The 22533-nt window shown below is 39.7% G+C and overlaps 1 protein-coding gene across 2 annotated transcripts in view; it reads right to left on the bottom strand.

Moving 5' to 3' along the window:
* Positions 1-22023, bottom strand: part of LOC124145062 (collagen alpha-1(X) chain-like) — a 78163-nt gene extending 56140 nt beyond the window's left edge. For both annotated transcript variants that reach the window (XM_046514730.2, XM_048398836.1), the window contains exon 1: positions 19871-22023. In XM_046514730.2, coding sequence (XP_046370686.2) covers positions 19871-20266 — 396 coding nt within the window. In that variant the 5' untranslated portion in view covers positions 20267-22023. The remainder of the gene's footprint in view (positions 1-19870) is intronic.
* Positions 22024-22533: the final 510 nt, after the last annotated feature.

Below are 22533 nucleotides of genomic sequence, written 5' to 3'. Positions count from 1 at the left end.
TCTCCGCCTATGAGTAATCATGGATACCATTATATTACCAACACCATGTAGCATCTGGTAGAGCGTCCGCCCGCAGATCGGAAGGTCCGGGGTTCGATCACCGGCCGCGTCCTACCAAAAGACGGTAAACGTTGGTACTTGCTGTTACCCTGCCCTGGCGCACGCGATTAAGGGGCTAAAAACAAGGGCTGGTCGGCTCGGAGTCCTGTGTCTGAGTGGGGTATTCATGTTAAACTGCGACATGGTATCTCAGTGAGCTAGCACTATAAATCGGCATCAGTCTGGACTAGTACAAACAGCCACACACACGTGCATTCACATCGCTATATAAGTGCAATAAACTTTGACGCAACGTTAAACCCAATTTCACCACACCACCCCATGTAGCATCGATGATGCACATCCTCTAACTAATCGAACTTGGATCTTCAGGACACAACTTGTTTTCATATTTACTTACAAAGTTTCATACTCTGGGTGAGTGAGTGATGTTTTTTTGTAAGATTATATTTTAGCATGTTAACCGTACATGACCTATATGAACATGAAGATTTCTAAAAGAATACTTACAGCGTATATGGACTGAAGACACAAAAAGGAGTTCCTGGAACTTTAACTTATTTTCATTTATTCCGGTGTTATGACTATCATGTGAAAAAATTGAATTTTTAATATTTCTGACTACAACGTCACACAACATTCCTTCTCTGCCAAACCTATCGTTCACCCACCTTAACAAATGTGTCAGTCTGTACCCCTCCCACTTCACTCACTCATAACACCAATCGTTCATCAACTTGAAAACACGTATCTTCACGCTAAATCAGCATGCAATCACTCCCAACCTCATAGTTCACCAACCTTAACACGTGTGTCGGTCTACGCTCAATCACCTGCCCACACTCCCAAACCCATCGGTCATCAACCTTAATACGTGTGCCGATCTACGCTCCATCACCTGCCCACACTCCCAAATTTTATCGGTCATCAACCTTAACACATGTGTCGTTCTACGCTCCATCACCTTCCCACGCTCCCAAACCCATCGGTCATCAACCTTAACACATGTGTCGGTCTACGCTCCATCACCTTCCCACACTCCCAAACCCATCGGTCACCCACCTTAACACATGTATCGGTCTACGCTCCATCACCTGCCCACACTCCCAAACCCATCGGTCACCCACCTTAACACATGTGTCGTTCTACGTTCCATCACCTTCCCACACTCCCAAACCAATCGGTCATCCACCTTAACACATGTGTCGGTCTACGCTCCATCACCTGCCCACACTCCCAAACCCATCGGTCATCAACCTTAACACATGTATCGGTCTACGCTCCATCACCTGCCCACACTCCCAAACCCATCGGTCACCCACCTTAACACATGTGTCGGTCTACGCTCCATCACCTTCCCACACTCCCAAACCCATCGGTCATCAACCTTAACACACGTGCCGATCTAAGCTCTATCACCTTCCCACACTCCCAAACCCATCGGTCATCAACCTTAACACATGTGCCGATCTAAGCTCTATCACCTTCCCACGCTCCCAAACCCATCGGTCACCCACCTTAACACATGTGTCGGTCTACGCTCCATCACCTTCCCACACTCCCAAACCCATCGGTCATCAACCTTAACACATGTGTCGGCCTACGCTCCATCACCTTCCCACACTCCCAAACCCATCGGTCATCAACCTTAACACGTGTGTCGGTTTACGCTCCATCAACTTCACAGTAAAACATATGTCTACATTTGTGCATATTTGTGATTTGATATAAACTGCCGATCTAAAGAAAGTATACACCTGAATATCGGATTTGACAAAAAATTACATGAGTTATCAAAACGGTACTAGGCTGAAAACAGTCGCCGAAACACAGCAAACTGAAGGTCCACACCACAGCTATGATACCCATATCAAATACATCACCATCGAATAACCATTTCTTGTTTTGTTTCATTTTAGCCACCATCATACAAGGGTGTATCCTTTCTCTTGCCCGCCAGTTTAGTTTATTATAGTATTTGGTAGGAGCAGTAACGATTTTTCGGGAATATTTACTGCAGCAGGCCACGGGACATTATTATCTGGTATTCTTCCAAAACAATCCTAAAAATAAACATATCCTTCCATAACTGGTTTTCGTTCTCAATAATTCATTGTCCAATTAATCAGATAATCTTGCTTCCTATTTTGAACCATTTTAGTTGAGAAATGCAACAGTAATTTACCCCTTTATCCAGACAGGGGGTCAGTTAACACATGTCAACAAGCACCAATCAACCTAACATGGCCGCTATCATGAGGGGTTTATTGCACTGCATGAATTATTCTCCGGCAACTCTTTGGTTACACGGCATTTTCATTTGACGCATGATGGGTTTTATAAGATCGGTTTGAAGGTGAGATGACCAAACCAGATGACTTTAAGGGACAGTGAGGTTCTGCTACAGTCATCAATCGCAGTCTCGTCGGTATTGTATCATATATTTGCACAACGGGACAATTCAGTTACACCTGCTGTAATTTCCTGCTACAATCACAGCGTTGGCGAACCTGGCAGTCGCCATCTTCCAAACAAAATATCTATCTAGAGACGGTTTTAATGATTTAAATGATAAGGTGGGATATGCGAAATCTTAATTTCAGTAAGGGGTGATAAAGAAGTCACTCAGGTACTCGCTTGAATTCGGTTGTGCAGAGGTAATATTTGGGGATCCATATATCCTATCCCTACTCAAGGATTCGTGATATATCCAAGTAAGGGCTCTGTGTAGGGTGCGATCTCGTTACGCCAGAAAATGTCTGGATGCGCCCCGACCCGCCCGATTAATGCCAATCTCATGTAATTAAAGGTGCATTGCTAGAGACTCATGATTTAATATCCGGACGTTTTTACTGGGGATGATAGAGTTAATTGGTCTTTACGCCACTCGTACTGAATCCAGTCATACAACGGCGGACAATACAAAAACAATGGCTTCATCCATTGTATCCACGCAATGTGGGAAATGAAACCGGATGCTTTTGTTCGGCGTGACAAGTCGCTGCTTTAACCGCTAGCCTACCCCACGGCCCCTAATTGTATTTTAATAATTCCTTCCGTGAAACAATCTCATTCGGTTTAACGAGGTTCAGGTTAATCATATTTGTACCCAAGCTGGAAACAGATGTAAATAAAAGCGACAAAAGCCTTCCCATATTCATAAGAAATCTCTGCCAAAAGCAGACTCGACTCTTCGATTCCGACTATACTTATCTTGAGCATGTGTCTTTGAATCACGATCAAATAGTGATTATACCAAGTGTTCACGAAAAGGTGAGCGTATACTGCCCAATCGGTGGCACCCGTCACAAACACATGCAAAGGCAAGTCAATTATTCTGAAAAACAACAACACAGGAACACATGGTACAAGTCAAAATGGGGAATTGCATCGGACATCAGAACAACAACAACATGAATCTTTCGACATATTGGAGGTTTTTATTATCCTTTAATGTTTTTTATATCCTACAATGGTGATACAAGTACCTTTTCTTGTACAAATGACCATTATTCATTTTAAGCATAGCCATTTTTTGTTTTGCTGCAAAATAGCGGTTGCGGCAAGAAATCGTAACTGACTCACTGCTAAACAATGGTACATATTGTTCTTGGTGCGTCTCTGTGAATAATAAGGGTTATATCAAGAATACCACTTTCTGTTTTTTTGTGGGGCATCTGACGATCTATGTCGATGATGTATCTCTTGCAAATATATAATACATCCAAAATCTAGTTAAATACAATATGTTTATGTCGTCTAAACAAGACTCCTTAAAGAGAAATACAGCAAGCTTCATATTTCATGTAAAGAAGCTAGTCAGTAATTGCTTCTTTTGTTTCTACAACTCCAGCACCCCATTTAAAATATTTACTGTAATCTCATCTGCTTCATTCCTGTAATCACTTTGGACCAAATAGTTTATGGTGGATCATATATTTACCAAGGGCAGTTGGCCCATAAATGCCGAAATAAAGAATTGAAGTCATAGTTGACTGGAGGGGTGAGAAACGCCAGAATAGTGCTGTAAATATCCGTCAACTCTACGGCTCTAAGTTCTACTGGCTTGTCACAGAATACACTTGGTCAAATTGGGACTATAAATAATATGGACGGTTATGGCAGGTCATCAATGTTTTATTTGATTCAAAGAATTCATTTTTCAAGTCTCGGAACATTTTTGCATACCAATATACTTCTTCCGCGTCTTCAAACCCACATTCGAATAATCGATTCACAAAAATCAATACTCATGAAATATTCAACTTTAACATAATTTAATTTCAACCACTATCGTAGGCTTGATGGTTTATGTATTCCAGAATATCGAATGTGGCGGATACTGGTGTATTTTAAGTGATAATGTTACTTACAGGGAGTACTTACAGGAAGTTTATCTTTTCCAATTTTGTTGATGGTGTCATTAATCCTATCAGTCCTCCCTTATCTGGAAGCCGTGTTTGAATCTATTGTGTGTGTTTTCCAGGCGATGTGGGAAGTACCAAATCATGGGCATGGTGGTCTAGCAGTCTTAACTGCCGTTCACATTGGGAGGAGTTGCGATCCTTAGACGAACCAGGAACCGCTGACCCATTTGACTCCCAGATTCACCGGGATAATGATCCTTGGTCTGTCAGCACCAACTCCGTGCTTGTGGGTTTCACGAAACTGATTAACATGTGCGACCTGTGTAGATCCGGCTTTTCTCTAACACGCTCTAATATAACTGAAAAAAATGTTCAAAGCGGTGTTTCGCCCAACTCACCTACTCCATTGTGAAAAAAAAACTGCTTCAGCATATAGCAATTGCCTCTTTGATGATTTTGAAGTGTTAGGGTTCCTTAAAGCAAATGAAATAATTCATTGTACTTAATATTGAAGGTTACTTTAGGTTACGCAAGGCGCCGAATTGCTACGCAGCATCATTAATGAATATTCAATAGGTGCTAAGCTACTTTTGACGATAAATGGCAAAAATCTAGATGTGTTTGTAAACTAGTTTGTGTTGACATAGTTTGTGATCCCGCATTCACTACCACTTAATACCACTAATGCATCACAGGATGGAACACTTCATTATCCCTCAACCAAAACCTAAACCAACAATATTGACATTGCGACATTCTACGTCGTTTCAACAAGTTCTGTTTAAAAGAACCCCTCCAATGAGGAGCAATAATCATTTCAACATCGCCAGTAAACGTTCTGAAATTTTCTCAAAGCAATTTCAAGAAGCCAATTTAATGATCAATTCTCGTTTGAAAAAATGCTAAAACACTATTGGTAACATCAAACTGGTCATGTGGTATGAGACAGACACTTCTCGCGCCGAGGCCCCTATTTCAGGCTGGGTGAGGAGAGAACACAATAAGTTGATAAAAACAACAAATAGCTTTCAGAGCTGGCCTGCAATTATTTGTAGAGCTACGCGACCTTTCGACGCCCGGCTGCTGGGAAGAACCTCTTACTCCAGGGAGGAAAGTTGAGATGGTTGCGATAATTTCTACTTCGACATGACTAAATCAATAGTTTTAAGGAGAAGATATTCTTGTGAGTGTCCGACATTCATTTCACTGCAGGCACAAGTCACCAGACTGATATATTCCAATACTGGAACCGTATGGAAATAGAGGCTTTCTACACGTGCTATATTCAAGTGTTAAGTACAGCCATGTGTGACACCCTGCTACCCTTCCTGTCCAAAATGCCGATGGTATTTTACGCTATTTACCAGTCGTATTATCGCAAGGTGCGTGGAATGTAATTGTCTTTATTTGGCCTTGCGTTAGATCTATTTTGTGTCCTATAACAAGTCACTAAATTGAGCATCGACAGTCTGAAGGTGTATGCTGTGAAATGGTTCACCATCACAACTTTTATCTAATGCTCATTCCTAGCAATTCCCCAGTGGAAGCCTATGCGTATGAGCTGAAACAAACCCAATAAGGCTAATGGCGTGATCTTTTTATTATTTGTCATCTTTACTTTCTTTTATAGAGCGAAATTCCGGTTGTCCGGACTTCGTTTATCCGGAATCTTGGTCATCGAAGTGAATTGTAATTGGAAACGTCTACATAGGTAAGAAGGGACTATACTTCACAGTGTCGTTCTATTTGAGACTTAGATGGCATAATCACCCAACATGAAACTGAGCGTGAAGATTACCTCTGTGTAATTATATTGCTAATTATTACTGCTTTGTTGACAAGCAAAGCGGTTTCAAGAACTTGAACCAAATTTATGACTACCAATTTGACCGAGGATAATCTTCCTTAAAAGTGACTTAACCATGTAACAAAGGTTCGTTAATCCGATGGATAAAGCATCATCCGGATAAACCACGTTGTACTGTTTACCAACAGATTATCGATAATAACATTTTCATGGTATCCACATTTTGAAAACTCTGAATTCCCAAATATATTAATCTTATGATTTATACAGATATCACACGGACGAAAGATAACATAATATAATTACAGTTTCCTGAAAAAACCCACAAGCAACGCACTGCGTCTTGTCCATGTACACTATACCGCCGTCTTAAGGTGATACAGTTGCCTGTATGAATGGAGGACATTGCGTAAAGTCAATACCCCTTCGAAACGTATAGCAGCTCCATTCAGAAATAATGCCAGTGGAAGGGTATTACGTGTTAAAAAAAATGTTGAGCTTTTAAGACTTGTTTGATATCGTCTTTCATCTTGTGAAAAATGTAACATTAAATCGTTAAAGTTGAAATTTGGATGTGTTATTTTTGTAAGCTAAAATACTCTTGTACGTCGGGAATCGATATTCTAAGAGAAAAGTGTTGATTCAAGGCTTTTACACATCAACACGTTTTACCATCATCAGCTTTATAGTCTTTCATGTCAGAGGGAGTGCGCACAAGTGTGAATATTGCTCTACATGTCTCCTATCGCTAAGTACTCAAGTCCGCTACAAGGAGTAGAAAAGCCATTCCCTAATTCTTTTAACAACGAATCCGCCAGATTCCCACAGTCTGGAAAGCTCCTGAAAACAAGTGAGAACTCACGCTGGATCAAATGTAAATAGGACGATTCATAACGGAATATCATATACACAGCATCAACTCAGTGTCTACGAGCCACGCAATGAATCGCTTGTTTAACATACTGACTGTGGACATGGGTTGACGTCGTCAATAGTAACGTTATTGCAATCAAGGCGGGACAACGTGTACCGGGGAAGCTTTTGACACGTGTGCTACACTGTTGGAGATCGATCCCCGTACATCGACGTGACAAGCAAATGCACTACCCATTCAACGGGCTCACAGCACCGTTGTTTAATGAAGTGTGGATGTTAAGGTAAAATAGCCCCCATTACATTTTAAACCACCAAAGTATTCAAGCTTAGAACGGCCACGGTGGTTACTATGTCCGATTGAGTTAATGGAAGAATTAATGAATGTCTCAATTTCTCTTTGTCTAAAACATATCTATCTATTTATTGGCTATCTACTATCTTAGTTATATCAACCATTATCTATGCCGTCATAGAGCTGGACTATTGCTTAGTGTGGAGTTGAACAACAAACACAAAAACTTCTAAATATATACTGTGCATACCGTCTTAACTTATCTTTGTAAACATTTCCAAAATACCATCTCCTTATATATACTGTGCATACCGTCTCAACTTCTCTTTGTAAACATTCCAAAATACCATCTCCTTATATGTACTGTGTATACCGTCTCAACTTCTCTTTGTAAACATTTCCGAAATACCATCTCCTTATATGTACGGTGCATACCGTCTCAACTTCTCTTTGTAAACATTCCAAAATACCATCTCCTTATATGTACGGTGCATACCGTCTCAACTTCTCTTTGTAAATATTTCCAAAATACCATATCCTTGTATATACTGAGTATACCGTCTCAACTCCTCTTTGTAAACATTTCCGAAATACCATCTCCTTATATGTACGGTGCATACCGTCTCAACTTCTCTTTGTAAACTTTTCCAAAATACCATCTCCTTACATTTACGATGCATACCGTCTCAACTTCTCTTTGTAAACATTCCAAAATACCATCTCCTTATATGTACGATCCATACCGTCTCAACTTCTCTTTGTAAACATTCCAAAATACCATCTCCTTATATGTACGGTGCATACCGTCTCAACTTCTCTTTGTAAACATTCCAAAATACTATCTCCTTATATATACTGTGTATACCGTCTCAACTTCTCTTTGTAAATATTTCCAAAATACCATCTCCTTGTATATACTGAGTATACCGTCTCAACTTCTCTTTGTAAACATTTCCAAAATACCATCTCCTTATATGTACGGTGCATACCGTCTCAACTTCTCTCTGTAAACTTTTCCAAAATACCATCTCCTTACATTTACGATGCATACCGTCTCAACTTCTCTTTGTAAACTTTCCAAAATAACCTCTCCTTATATATACTGTTCATACCGTCTCAACTTCTCTTTTTAAACATTTGGAAAATACCATCTCCTTATATATACTGTGTATACCGTCTCAACTTCTCTTTGTAAACATTCCAAAATACCATCTCCTTATATATACTGAGTATACCATCTCAACTTCTCTTTGTAAACATTTCCAAAATACCATCTCCTTATATTTACGATGCATACCGTCTTAACTCCCCTTGTAAACATTTCCAAAATACTCTATTCTTATATGTACTGTGTACGCCGTCTTGACTTCTCTTTGTAAACATGTCATATATATAATTCCCCTGATTCCGATTGAGCACAATGTACGTATTGAAGCACGCCAAAGAGTAATATATTGCTGATAGAAACTTTTGCTCAAATACGACATTCAATAAGATAAGAGGTAAACTATAATTATAACTTGTATATTTACTGCCACTTATATTTTTAATAGTGACCCCCCTCATAGCCATAACCCATGTAGATATCGATGCGACAATTACGTATCTTGAAACATTTGTTTGGTATAACCATAAAACAGTTAGAGATTTGTGTTTTACCGCATAATGTTAGAATAATGCCCTAATTGACGCAAATCGTACACCACTTTGTGAAAACTGTGAGAACGGGTATGGTGCTGACAGTCATTTTAGGATGGTGCCACTACACAAACCATCTTGGGTCACCTTAACTTTGAACGTTTCTGCTTCCTGTAATCTTATATATCACGTTTTAATCGACTCAATTGGACGTTTTCTGATTTCACTTGCAATTTCAAATACAGAATCCAATTACGACTTCATTTATAGGATAACACTAACCAAACGCGCAACACGCCCTTTTCCAATATAATTGTTTATCTAGTCAGTCGTGAAAAATGATAGCTGACGACACAGGAGAAACACACATCTTGTCCTTTTTTCTGCAAATTGATTTTCGTGACTTGAAAATTTGAAGATTCGAGGGTTTATGGTTCTATTCTAAACTACGTCATATCGATTTCAGATTACACTGGTGATGAATCCATAGATGTTAAAACACAGAGTGACATAGATAGCTTCTAGCAGCAGGGCGTGTGGGTGTAATGGCACGAGGACACTGAGAGCATTATGGTGTACGGAAGAAGGCCCTTGTCCTATATACAAAACCAAATACACACAGTAAGTGCGTACATAATACCATACATAAATACAAAAATACATATACAAACACACTATGTCAGGTCATTACAAGCCGTTTTCGTTTTTCATAAGCATGTAATAACTAATGTAATAAATCTTTTAATAAACGTTTATTGTTAGTACCCAAAACTGACTTAAGTATGTTTAAGCTAGGATATTACAAAAAAACTAAGATCATAATGATATGAAATGATAAATTGAAAGTGAAATTTGTCCTCTTAACCGTAATGATTAACGTACGGACACACAATATAATTATGTACAGCAAACGTCATGCATCTAGAGAGCGAGTATAATGATACAGATTCCATAATAAACTATAATGTTTGATAATTTAATAGCAAAACACAGAGATAATGTACAAGTCTCTCGAGACCGACTTTTACGACAGATAGTTTGGTTATGTATAACCAGATGAAGTGAAAGGGAGTTAAGCGTCAAAGTTCAGGTGTATTGCACTTATATACTGACGTGCACGTGTGCGTGCGTGCGTGCGTGCGTGCGTGCGTGCGTGCGTGTATACTGACTCCGAGCCATACCAGCCCTTCTTTATCTCACTGATGCCGAGCTCAAGACAGGGTAACAACAAGTACCATTTTGGTATGACGCGTGAAGACCAGCACCACGGGTCACCTACTTATCAATAAGTCTCCTAACCTGCTGTTTGGTGCTCATAGTACTACATGGCGCCATCTATAATGAGATACATAACTGCATTGAGTCGTTACGTCTTTGCTCATGCACACCCCCGTTTTAATGTTACCCACCATTTTGCTTATAATTGCAGCTAAACGATGCGCACATAAGTCTCACTTTATAGTAAACAGAAATCCATCTTGTTAGGACAAGAATTTTAGTACCCCTGGAGGTTTTGATTCATTCATATCACGACGTGTTAGCTTGATGCGGGAGGAAAGCTTAACTAGAACATAAGAAGGCTGAAACGGGATTTGAACCCAGTACTCGTGGGTCATGGCACATCAGCGAATTGCGGTGCCTTAGGGGATTACTGGCCTTGTATAAAATCTTCCATCAGTGAGTGAGTATATTACGTTGTGTTTGTGACACTCCAGTCATATTACGCATGGAACATCAACAATAAAATTCACACATTGCACTCAGATGGAAAATCGAAATCTGACCAGTCAACGCTTCAACAACTTGGCTACCTATACCTATATCACCTATATATCACTACACCTATATCAGCTAAGTCAGTTTGTCAAATGCAACTGCTGTATGTATATTACATCGAGTGAAATCGGGAAATTCAGTTGTCGGACTAGATGAAATGAAACATACAATGTTTTTGCAATTGACTAGTGCGTGATATATTCTATATCTTGTATACATTTACGTTTCTGTCTCTCTAAACAATTCGCATGAGTAGGCGACTATCGCGATAATCGATAATTCTGTTAATTTATTTAAGTATGTTTTCGTTGGAACCCATCATTCAACTATACTCAACTAATCTGTGTCTTTATTTCAGATTATTGAAAAGATGGAATGTGTTGAACTAGTCTCCGGTAAAGGGTAAACCGGAAGCATACAACCTTTGTGTCTTTGTCACCTTCGAAACCACTCATATTTCAGTATCAAGCCTTCCAGAACATGGCCGGCCTAATATCATTTAATAACAGCCAAGTACTGGAATAAATCTCCATGATTTATCCACCAGAGTTGGAAATCAAAGGAACAACTAAGTCTAGCTTATTCCTTTTATACCTCGACCTATGCATAGAAATGCAAGATAGAGGATATGTCTGCAATATGTGTCAAGATGACTTCAATTTTTCAATAGCCAAATGCCCCTTCATGTTAGGCAATATAGCATTTGGTGTTTACTTCTTACATTGATTGAGGTACTTGACAGAACGTTCCTTTTATGTTGACTTCAACAAATATCACGCCGTGATGATTAGAACTTTATCTGATCAACGATATAACATTATGGGACTCTTATAAAAGCGTCAACAACTTTTATGGTAAATACACTGAGACATTCTGCAGATATGGCAGGTCTGTGACAAGCATGATGGTGGACCCTATTTCCAATCTCATTAAAAGATAGCTTTTATTTCGATTCGATACGTCTCTGCGCGAAGATCTGACAAAACCTCCATTGAAGGTCACCTCAAGTGATCCCTCAGTGAACTTTGACCGCCCAATCAAACCAAACGATCCGTGTGTTTATGAGCTGATCAGATGACAGCTTTCTGAAACGATTTGGCTTCAGTATTTTGTCCCTGATTCCGACATATTGGTCCGAACAATATAATACTCTCACAAAACACAAATGTTGGTGTGGATAACAAGGCGCTCAGAAAAACACTGGGCGTAACTTTTGTTTTTTTTCACTTGGAATTGCCTGTTAACGTTTATTTTCGGCATGAAGTTCTGTTTAAAGTTTGTGAGATCTTAATCCAGAAACGCATTGAAGCGAGTCCAGTTTTAATAATATTGGCCCTATTTTGACCACATGAAGGCATTGTCTCTGTCTTGGCGATTCATTTTATATTTTGTATATTTCTTATTATTTTAACCATTGGATAGGTGTGGTGAAATTGGGTTTGACGCCGCGTCCAAGATTATTGCACTTATATGGCGACGTGCATGCACGTGTGTGTGTGTCTGGCTGCTTGTACTAGTCCGGACTGATGCCGATTTATAGTGCTAGCCCACTGAGATACCATGCCGCAGTTTAACATGAATACCCCACTCAGACACAGTATACTGACCCCGAGCCGACCAGTCCTTGTTTTAGCCCCTTAATGCCGAACGCCAGACAGGGTAACAACAAGTACCATCTTTTAACGTCTTTTGGTATGACGCGGCCGGTGATCGAACCCCGGACCTTCCGCTCTCCGGGCGGACGCTCTACCACTAGACCACGGAGGCGGTCTTTTAACCTTTGAACATCTTCCTTTGCACACTTGGTGTCATCACTGATTTCCAGTTATCCATTCATATGATTTTCATCCCGATTTTGCCTTTACCCCCAATGTGATCTGATAACCGAGATTAATTATTCTCTATCTTTGACGTTTTATGTTTTCATGTGATGAGCGTGACAAGCAGCATACCCACTGCCACCAGCTGTTACCTACATGTGTCTATCCTGTGTCACTGAGATGCCACTTGTTGGTATTGTGAACTACGTTCTATCACCAGTGATGCACGACACTTCATCCACCAATAAAATTGGCCCATTACTACTATGCATGTTGTGGCAGCTATGTCAGCCATAAGCAAAAACTGACACACAACAGGTGTACGTTTCACTGGAAATAGTCCATCGACATACTCGCTACTCAATCAGTCATCAAGTTTTGATTTCATCTGATGAGCGCAATAATCACCACAGATACGTGATAGTGTGCTGGTAACGACATCCACTAATATCAACCAATCGTGGTAAGTAAACATTAGTCGGGCTTTTGAGGAAGTCATATCTTATTTTATGAGTTTATCAACAGAAGTCTGATTTCTTATTGGTTAATCAATGTCAGATAGCTCAAAGCTCCTACGCATCGTGCAAATATGGTGTTGAAAAGAGTGGGAGATCCCTTTGTCACACACTGTCGCACAAATAAGAGGCCATTTAGCGGCTTCAGTAGCGCTGAGGGATGGTAATTCATTGACCTGAACTGTTGGAAAGCATGAAGCAGGAACTCCAAGTGAATTGTATCATTAGTCCAGTTCTGGTTATCCTGGGTCCGCAGTTCTACAAGCTCGTTCTATGAAAACAGAAACATTGATTGAAAGGTCTGACACTTGATACCCTTGTGGTGTACCGTAGGCATATACCATATGACGGATCCACGCTAGTTTTATGATGGTGCTTCCACATGACATAAAATGCTCGTTAATTTCACATGATTTGGTTATAAGTGGAACGTTAGAATCTGACGAAAAGATTTCCAAGAACCCCTGGTGTCTGACTGTTGAGGCAATGGTTTAGGGCCATATATGTATTAGGTACTTTAGTTATTGTGGTTTGATGTTACTGTTGATTTGAAAACATGTCCTGTTATAATGACAATGTTGGCAACTAAATGTAACGTACATAACACAGACTGTGGGTACATGTATAAGAACCTACTCTGTCGGCTTTACCGGTACAGCTGTCACTGAGGCAATTGCTATTACTGTTGTAATGCTATCAATATTGCATATGTTCTGCCCATATTTCTACTAAAGATCTGTTATTATCTGTACCCCCTAAGATGTACTAAGCTGTACATAACGAGAAATTTAGAGAAATTCAAGTGATGAAATAGTCACAACCCAGAGCTGAAATCGTTTTGTAAGTAAAAATGCATTATTTTTATCTGGGACAAAAATCGATTTATAGAATGCAAATATTAGTATTAGGCACAGAACGGGAGAAAGTAGGTTTATAGGAGATGAGAAAACACGGTCAGCATATCCTTGTACGACTAAGGTACGCAACTCTTCTCATCGACTTACGACACCTTAAACTGGTAGGTCACTAGGACCACCCTTGGTATACATATGTACATAATTAGCTAGAAAGCTATCATCGCACACAATCTACACGCGAAGCTGAACAAGAGTGTGAGTCCGATGATTGCGCTATTCGCATACAAAATCATTTCTGTGTTCGGTTAACAAATAAACCAGAACATCATTACCAGCAAATATTCAATTTTAAGCGATAAAAACCCATTGCTAATTCGGAATAAAGGAATCGACAATGTCGACAGACACGCTACGGTGTGAATTTGGAAAGTGTGTTGGAATGCGGAGATACATTCAATTTGGTCGCTCTCTTAGCAAACTCATTGTGAATAATGATCCAATTTTATAAATCGAAATGGGGATTTTCTTTTCCGTTCTAGTGGAACCTGCAAATGAAAGAGTTCCCTCTATGTTGTTGTATTAGTAAACGGCTTAACACCGATAGACGCTGCTGGAGATGAAATTGATTAGTGCTTTTGACCGAGTCCAATTCGGAGCAGGGAAGCATGAAGCGATTTACGACGAATCTGACAGGTTGTCAAACAGTCGTCTCAGACGATCTACTCCACCCTCCTTTTAGAATAAATTGAATAAGCTCATGCGTATTAATAAATCACTAAACTGAGTGCGATGTTTCAGGTGACATAAATAACAGCATTCACATTGATTTAAGTGTCTTCAGACCGCCTCTGTGGTCTAGTGGATAGAACATCTGCAAAGGAGAGCGGAAGGTCCGTGATTCGATTCCCGATCCTGTCATAGCAATCTTTGTCACAAGAGGGTACTTGTTGTTGCCCTGCCTGGCGCTCGGCAGTAAGGCGATAAAGCAAAGACCGGTCAGTACACTGTCTGAGTGGGGAACGTTCACAAGTTAAACATGATTTTTCGTGGGTTATCACTTCAATACCAGAGTAGCACACACACACACACACACACACACACACACACACACACACACACACACACACACACACACACACACACACACACACGTGCATGCACGTCGCTATATAAGTGCAATAATCTTGAACGCGACGCTAAAAGCCATTTCACGTCACCTCAAAACCATCATGTGGTATTGCCAAATGGTTTCTGGAAGGAAATGTTATAACCGGTTCAACCTTAGACGACGAGATTAGTGCCACGTCTGTTATGTTCACATATATAATAAAATGCCTCAGTTTACAAATACCGCCGATAGAATAGGTCCCTTGTGAGGTATACCTATCGTTCGTGGCTACCACACGGATCGAATGGTCAGGCCTGGTGACTTTCATACCGCCGTCACAACTAGCGGCTTACAACAAACACATAGGCAAAACGTTACTATTTGTATATATTTAATCGTAAACACAGTGAACAGTTTTTATCCTGTTTTTCTATTAATTGCATTTTAAAAGCCCAAACATTTCAAACACAATACACATTAAGGCCAGCCCGGCTTTGGGGTAGTTGGGCATCACATCACTAACATGGTTGTTACATGGGAAATCCTCCCTTATGTTGTAAATGACATTTACGAGCTTCAGAAATATTAACCCGTATCTAAATAATGATGACTCTCTAAATACAATCCAATCTCGGCAATATCGGACCCTTCCATTTTATGAAGAGGGGGGTTAAGATTGGTATTTTCTGAATATTTTTACAATTCACGGCAATTATCTGTACCTTTTCTCACAATACAGATTGCCACATCTCGCCACTTTCGGATGCGATCGTTAGGCCATTGCATTTATCTGCCTTGCCCAGATACATGTAAGGGGAACAAGTCACTCCCCTCTAGAAAATAACGTCATCATTAAGATTTGCCCGTATGTTCAAATCGCCCGAAATGGCGTCATGATACAACAATCTTATAACATGAAATACTCTATTGTTCTCCAATGTTATTTGCCATCTTGTACATAGCAATCTCATACGACTTATTCAAAATACAGTTTTAACTTTGTCCACAACTGGAAAGGTGGTGGTGCCGAAGGGTCAGGGTGTTCGCTTGTCACAAACTAAGCCTGCGTTCGGATCACCATCACTATATATACATATATATATATATATATATATATATATATATATATATTACTTATAAAGCGGAAACAACCTTGCCTTTGAAAACTGAACATTTCAAAGATCGTCATACGACTCAAGGTTACTACATTCAATGCCTCAGTGAAGCTTTTAAAATGTTGTATGGTAGACATGTGGAGGACATTTCCAAATTTGACGCGTCAGTGACAAAGTTGATGTCTACTGCCATTCCCTATTTCGACCGTGTTTTTTTTTTCAGATGAACAATTGACTTTTGCATGGTTTTGTGACGTGTGGTGCAGGATACGCTTACCTCTTCGCGAACACCCGGTATCATCATTACACGACAGTAATCCATCAACACATGTCTATGATACAGACGGAATCGTACAATGGAGTCTGCTTTCAGCAGTGACCAATTGACTTGACTTTGCATGTGACGCGTGCCACCTTTGCACCTGGTATCGTAACTATTTGACAGTGATTAAAAAGCACATGCTCAAGATATGGTCGAAATCGGACAGTCGACACTGCTTTTAGCAGAGATTTCCTCTAAATATGGAAAGGGTTTTGTCGCTTTAACAATCGCCAAGGAAATCAGAAATGTTATTACTGTTTGTGGGATACGTACATGCTTAATCTTTTCATAATAACACAGATAACGGAGCAATAGACCTTTGGACAAATGTCTACTCTTTATAGATCACATTGTCTTGTGTGTCAATTTTATTGGTGCAAACCCGATATAAACTGACTCATCCAATCACATTGTTTGTGTATGAACAATTTCCAAATTGAATAGGTCAGCCGATTCAAGGTACCCGGCGGGGATTTCGGTCAATGGGCATTCGACATAGTCCAGGGCGGTGTACCGTCCATTCTGGTCATCTGTGTTGACTGACCCGAACACGTGAAGACATTACAATTGCAAAGAACCCGTGAGTGAGTGAGTGAGTGAGTGAGTAATATCACATTTTTGGAATAAAATTAAACACCATATTAAACACATCGTTATTTCATACATCAAGTCTTATCAAATATAACTGTTACAAGTTTATTGACCACCTGCAACATGGACACCTTACTGGGGATCACTGGGACAGGGTACCTCTGCTTTTCGCATGATTCCCCAGCAGGATTTAGATACAGGAGTAAGAATGAGCCAGCTTCTTGTGACAGATCATCAGTCGCCATTATAAACAGTTCATTGTATACTGCTGGTCAATATCGCTTTCCAAACTGACTCCCTTCTCTAGGATTGCCAGAAACTATTTTTCATTTTTAAAAAAAGTAAACAGAGCACGTAGCATTTTTAAAGAAGAAATACATTATCCTGATTGTGATTGATTTCACGTTACCATGGTAATCTTGCCATTTCTGGGATGTAAATACCATGTTGTAGTCACAATGACACCTACCATTCTATCCTTTCAAATCATTGAAGGCCAGTTTAATGAGCGAAAACATCCAATTGAAATGCCATTAAGAAGTTAAAAAATGGCGATGAGCGTTGTGGAACGTGAAAATACTTGTTAATGTTATTGTGTGACGGAAACGTCCTCAATGGCCTGTCAGTAAATGATACTTTTCTAATCAGACTTTATCTTGATTTTATAAACCTATTTGATAAACGCTTTTAAATTCGCATCAGCTTGAGTACAAATTCTAGATGTGTTTACACCATTGCATACGTGCACTTCTATTTCCACGTACATGTAAGCGTTGGTATTTTCACATCCCATTAGCGTTGTATGGGTCACATGTCATTGAAGGAACGATGTCGATAGTTTTAATTGTTTTGATACACTAAATCATTTTACAGTGTTTGAAGATGATACACAAACACAAACGATTTAGAATGGTATATGAGTAATTGATACTCCTGTATCCCATGACTATAGTCTGGCATAACTCTTATTTAACAAAACCCTTTGAAAAGTTCACTGTCTTCATCATGCGTTGTAGAGGTTAACAGGACTGGATACATATAGCATATCGTTTCCAAATTGTATAAAGCAGCACCCTGTTCCATATTCATTTGATATTCATTTGGGCAAGATTTATATCACTGTTCATTGCCCATACAATCCCCCATAGGTATCTTAATATGATGATTGTGTTTGTCGGGGAACAATCTCCTCCAGACATCAGCTCATTTTGTTAATACCCCTCCGTGTATCATATGGGAGAGACTATATATCATCTTTATTCAACTTTCAAAATCCTTGCTACATTTAAATTGTGAGAACAGAATTATTGTTAAATGATTTATGACAAAAATGTAGTCTTTGAAAGGCATTTAGAAGTGATACACATAGGGAAGAGAATTTATTGATGTCAGCTACTTTATAATGTGGAACAGGACGTTTCGGAGCATATGCTTACTCATTCATCAGGTGATTCATTCATTCATTCACCTGATGAAGGAGTAAGCATATACTCCGAAACGTCGTGTTCCTCATAATAAAGTTGACATTCATAAATTCCCTTCCTAACGAAAATGTACTTCGTTACTGATTCTGAAACTGTTCAAATGTCCATCATGAATTGGATTGTTTAAACTGTCGTTACAATACGTTGGAAACAATGGCCAACATACACATAAGCTTTAGAGTATTCAATAGATAAATAATTATCAGTTTGACTGGACAAACGATGTTCACATGTTGCATAAAGCCGCTATGTGATAATATTGATCAGTTGAGGCACTCACGCATATTGAATTACATCACTAGGATCTCATTCAGGACAATGGCTTTACCAGTCACAAAACCGCCACTGGAGTTTACTAAATATGTTTCCTATTTTTCGCAATCCCTCAAAGTTCAGGCAATGAGTCTGTGTCGATTATACTGGTGCAGTGGGAATAAAAATCAATGAGGTTATATGAGACAACCATGGGATAGTCACCCAGTGGTGTGCCTACATTACAGTGTTTATAGTATAAACACACAGTGTATAAAGAATGTGTGATATAGTGAAACAATTGTGCTCTTTGATGTGGCAAAATATTATGTCAATAACGCCCATGATTGCCTTTTTAACTACACAAAGCTTCACCTTTTGCACTGATGGCATTGTCATGGTTATTGTATGCTGTGGTAAATTGAAGCATTATATCAGCACAGGCGTAATTTTAACTGGTTACTGACATTTTAAAATGTCAAAGTTAATATTGGCTTATGACGATTATATTGGATTTCAATATATAAACAACACTAAAATGTAATTAACTCAATCTCTGTAAAAATTGGTCTTTATGATAACAAACCAAATAGTAGACTTCAAAAACAAAAAAAATGGGTTCATATTACATGAGGAAATATCTGCATAAATTAAGACCTAAAAGTATGGTACCAAAAATATATTACAGTAACATAGAAAGTATATTTATATAAATAGAACCTTCCTTAACATACAACATAAGCCTGATTCCAGAGGTGATATCATAAGACACGAATTAACGCCTTCACTCTGGCACGATATGCTATTTCAAGCTTTGCAGATCAAACAGAATGAATGACTTAACAGTTACAAAAACAATACTAAATTAGCCTGCGAAACATCGACATCATCAACTCTGTGGCGTATCATACTAAATCCTTCACTCTGACACGATCACCAAAGCCGAGGTGTGCAATAAAATCGCGGCTATATAAAACTAAAAGCACTCACCGAATTGTGGGGCTTTCTCTTCCACCATTCAAATGTATCATACTGGTAGCTTCCGTCTGATGATGAGCGCTTTTCTCGTCTATCCTTCGAGCTAATACTTGATTTAGGGGACACATCACGGCTTGATTCTGCTAATGGTCCTAACAAGTTTAATACATCGTCCTGGCGCAAAATACTATTGAGCTTTCTCCATGATTCAAAATGCCTCTGGTACACTTTACTTCTCAACTCCTCCTCAAGCCGTTTAAGTTCTGTGTAACCAAACCAGATTGAAATCCCAAACAGAGTTGTTAATATGAGAGTAAGTATATATAACAAACGAATATGAACAATAATGTTCGGCGGTTCCTTCAGAATCTTCTCTTTGACGATTGTCTCCGTCTTCGTGTGTGACATTTTGGACGATGGATAGATTATGTCCCTGTGTTTAATGGAAACTTGATATCAGGCGTTTCTTGTGATTAGTAGCTCCTGCTCAAACCTAATAAGGTGTCAAACATCTGTACAATCCACGATCTTCAATTTAAACACACCAAGACGATGTTGACGCTGTCAAGAAGGCTTTCAAATTTCAATTAAATATCAAGCCATCCTCACGGCGTTCAAATTTCAAGTGCTGAACGAGCAGTGACTGAGATCGACCTTATCGTTTAGCTGTCGGAAGGACTAAGGACGGAAAGGAAATAAAACTACTTGCAAATTTACCTGAATGTGTGATACCTGTCCGTGTGAAATCAGGTCTTGTAAAATGATTTCCATAGGCCTACTCAGATCCATTCAGAGTAAGCTGTCTATGAAACACTTCACCTCCACGTTAGAGACACCTCCGATCCACCCCCGCGCTTAACACACATTCACCCAAGATAATTATCAGTGGGTGAGTATTTGGTAAAAACGTAGACGTCTTCCTTAAGGACTGAAATAGGACTCAGGTTGTAGGAGAATGAGCATCCATGAAGGAATTCGCGTCACGTAGATCGTAACAACAGTTCCGCATAAGGCTTCTGTCACAATGTTACAGCTGTGCTCTGCCACATCACTGGTTGGTAGAGCGATGTTCCTCAAATCCTGATCAGCGGCTTTAATAACGATTCTACAACACAACACTGACACTGACTATCTGTCAACAGGCACTCATGGATGACGGAACGGATAAATTGACAATCAGTCCTAGGCGCGGTAGTCAAGACAGAGCTTTTATCTGCAGTAGGGTGCTAGTGGGCTCGCTGTTATGACGGGTTTGGATCTAGTGCATTGATCTTCGGAGACGCAATTTCATTACGCGGGGGCACTTAAGCCACCAGTCTTGCCGTGTGTCCTCAGAACCGCTAGACTAAGGAACGCTCAAATCGTGTGCATGATCCAAATAATCTTGAACATATGGGTTCAGCAGTGAAAGATAGCGTCTGTCTGTGTCAAAGATGAAGGTGCCTCTTCGACCCCCATCAATAATTTAATCCTCTACAATTTGTTGATAAAGAGAATCAATAAATCAGTTTAACCACAGAATCGCTTCCAACCCGTCCAACTTCAATGATGTGGAGACCCTGTAGGCACGACTGTATCATTAGCGGTACCTCACTAAACAGTAATTCCCGTCCTTGACACCGTCTTTAGACACGTCAAAGGTTGAAAATAGAACCCTTGCTTGAGAGTTAATATTTAATATCCCCAAATGTCATCTGGGACAAGAAATGAGCTTCCTCTATGCAAAATATGTCCGTTTGCCTTCCACAACTGTGTTTTCCCGTTTGTTGCAACAGCGCTGTGATTCAGATGATATATTTCCACTGACACCGCTATGACATCTTTAACGCAGAGGCCATGCTACACAACTGATAGAAGAGGCACCAAGACCCTGGCTCATAAGTATCTCAGACAAGGCTACACTCGACTCAGTATTGAAGTGCAATCAAATTCCTTTAAGCTAGTGTATCGAAATTCTAGAGAGCTCCTCACGATCGTACTGCTTAGCAATTTGATAAGGAGATAAAGACCCCCAACCTGTTTCCGCAACGTATCAATATTTCGTCTTCTCCGTCACTGCCTCAAATTAGACGAATCGGCAAATACCGCCAACTATCGAGCCCACCGTCGTACGAAGAACAACGTGGGTATGATTTTAATTCACACACACTAAGCGGGGTCCACCTTGTCAACTCTCTCTTGCTGACGCTCGCTTCCTGGATTATCTAATAAAATCATGCACAGTGGGTGTCGATGTTCAGCGACACGGAATAACACAATGTTTGATTGAAAGCTTGTAGCTGTGAATAGGGCTCCTGTGTTTCATATGAAGCGGGTCTCTATTTCCTTGTCCTACAGGAACATGAAACCAGTGTAGCAGGGATTGTGCTAGCTGATTTATTTCACATTCTCGCTTTCCGTTGTCGAGCCCATAAAACACGCTTCTGTAATTGGTAACATATCATAGCCAGGCTCTCCACTAAGGATAATATGTGAAAAACTATTTTGGCAAAAATCTATCTGTTAATGTAACGTGAATAATCCTATTGCTCTAATTGTGTTTATTACATATTAGATTTACATTACTGCGAGAAGAAAAAGTGACAAATGTCATCGCAAAGCGTGTTTCTATTGCCATGTTATGTGTTCTTGAGAAACATTCAAATATCGATCTTTCCTAATGTAATTTGTTCACT

This window comes from Haliotis rufescens, unplaced genomic scaffold (genome assembly GCF_023055435.1).
Source record: "Haliotis rufescens isolate VD_foot unplaced genomic scaffold, xgHalRufe1.0.p SCAF_1, whole genome shotgun sequence".
In the NCBI taxonomy this organism is placed as follows: Eukaryota; Metazoa; Mollusca; class Gastropoda; order Lepetellida; family Haliotidae; genus Haliotis; species Haliotis rufescens.
The sequence above is the reverse complement of the archived record's forward strand: the minus strand, read 5'-3'. Positions and strand labels throughout refer to the sequence as shown.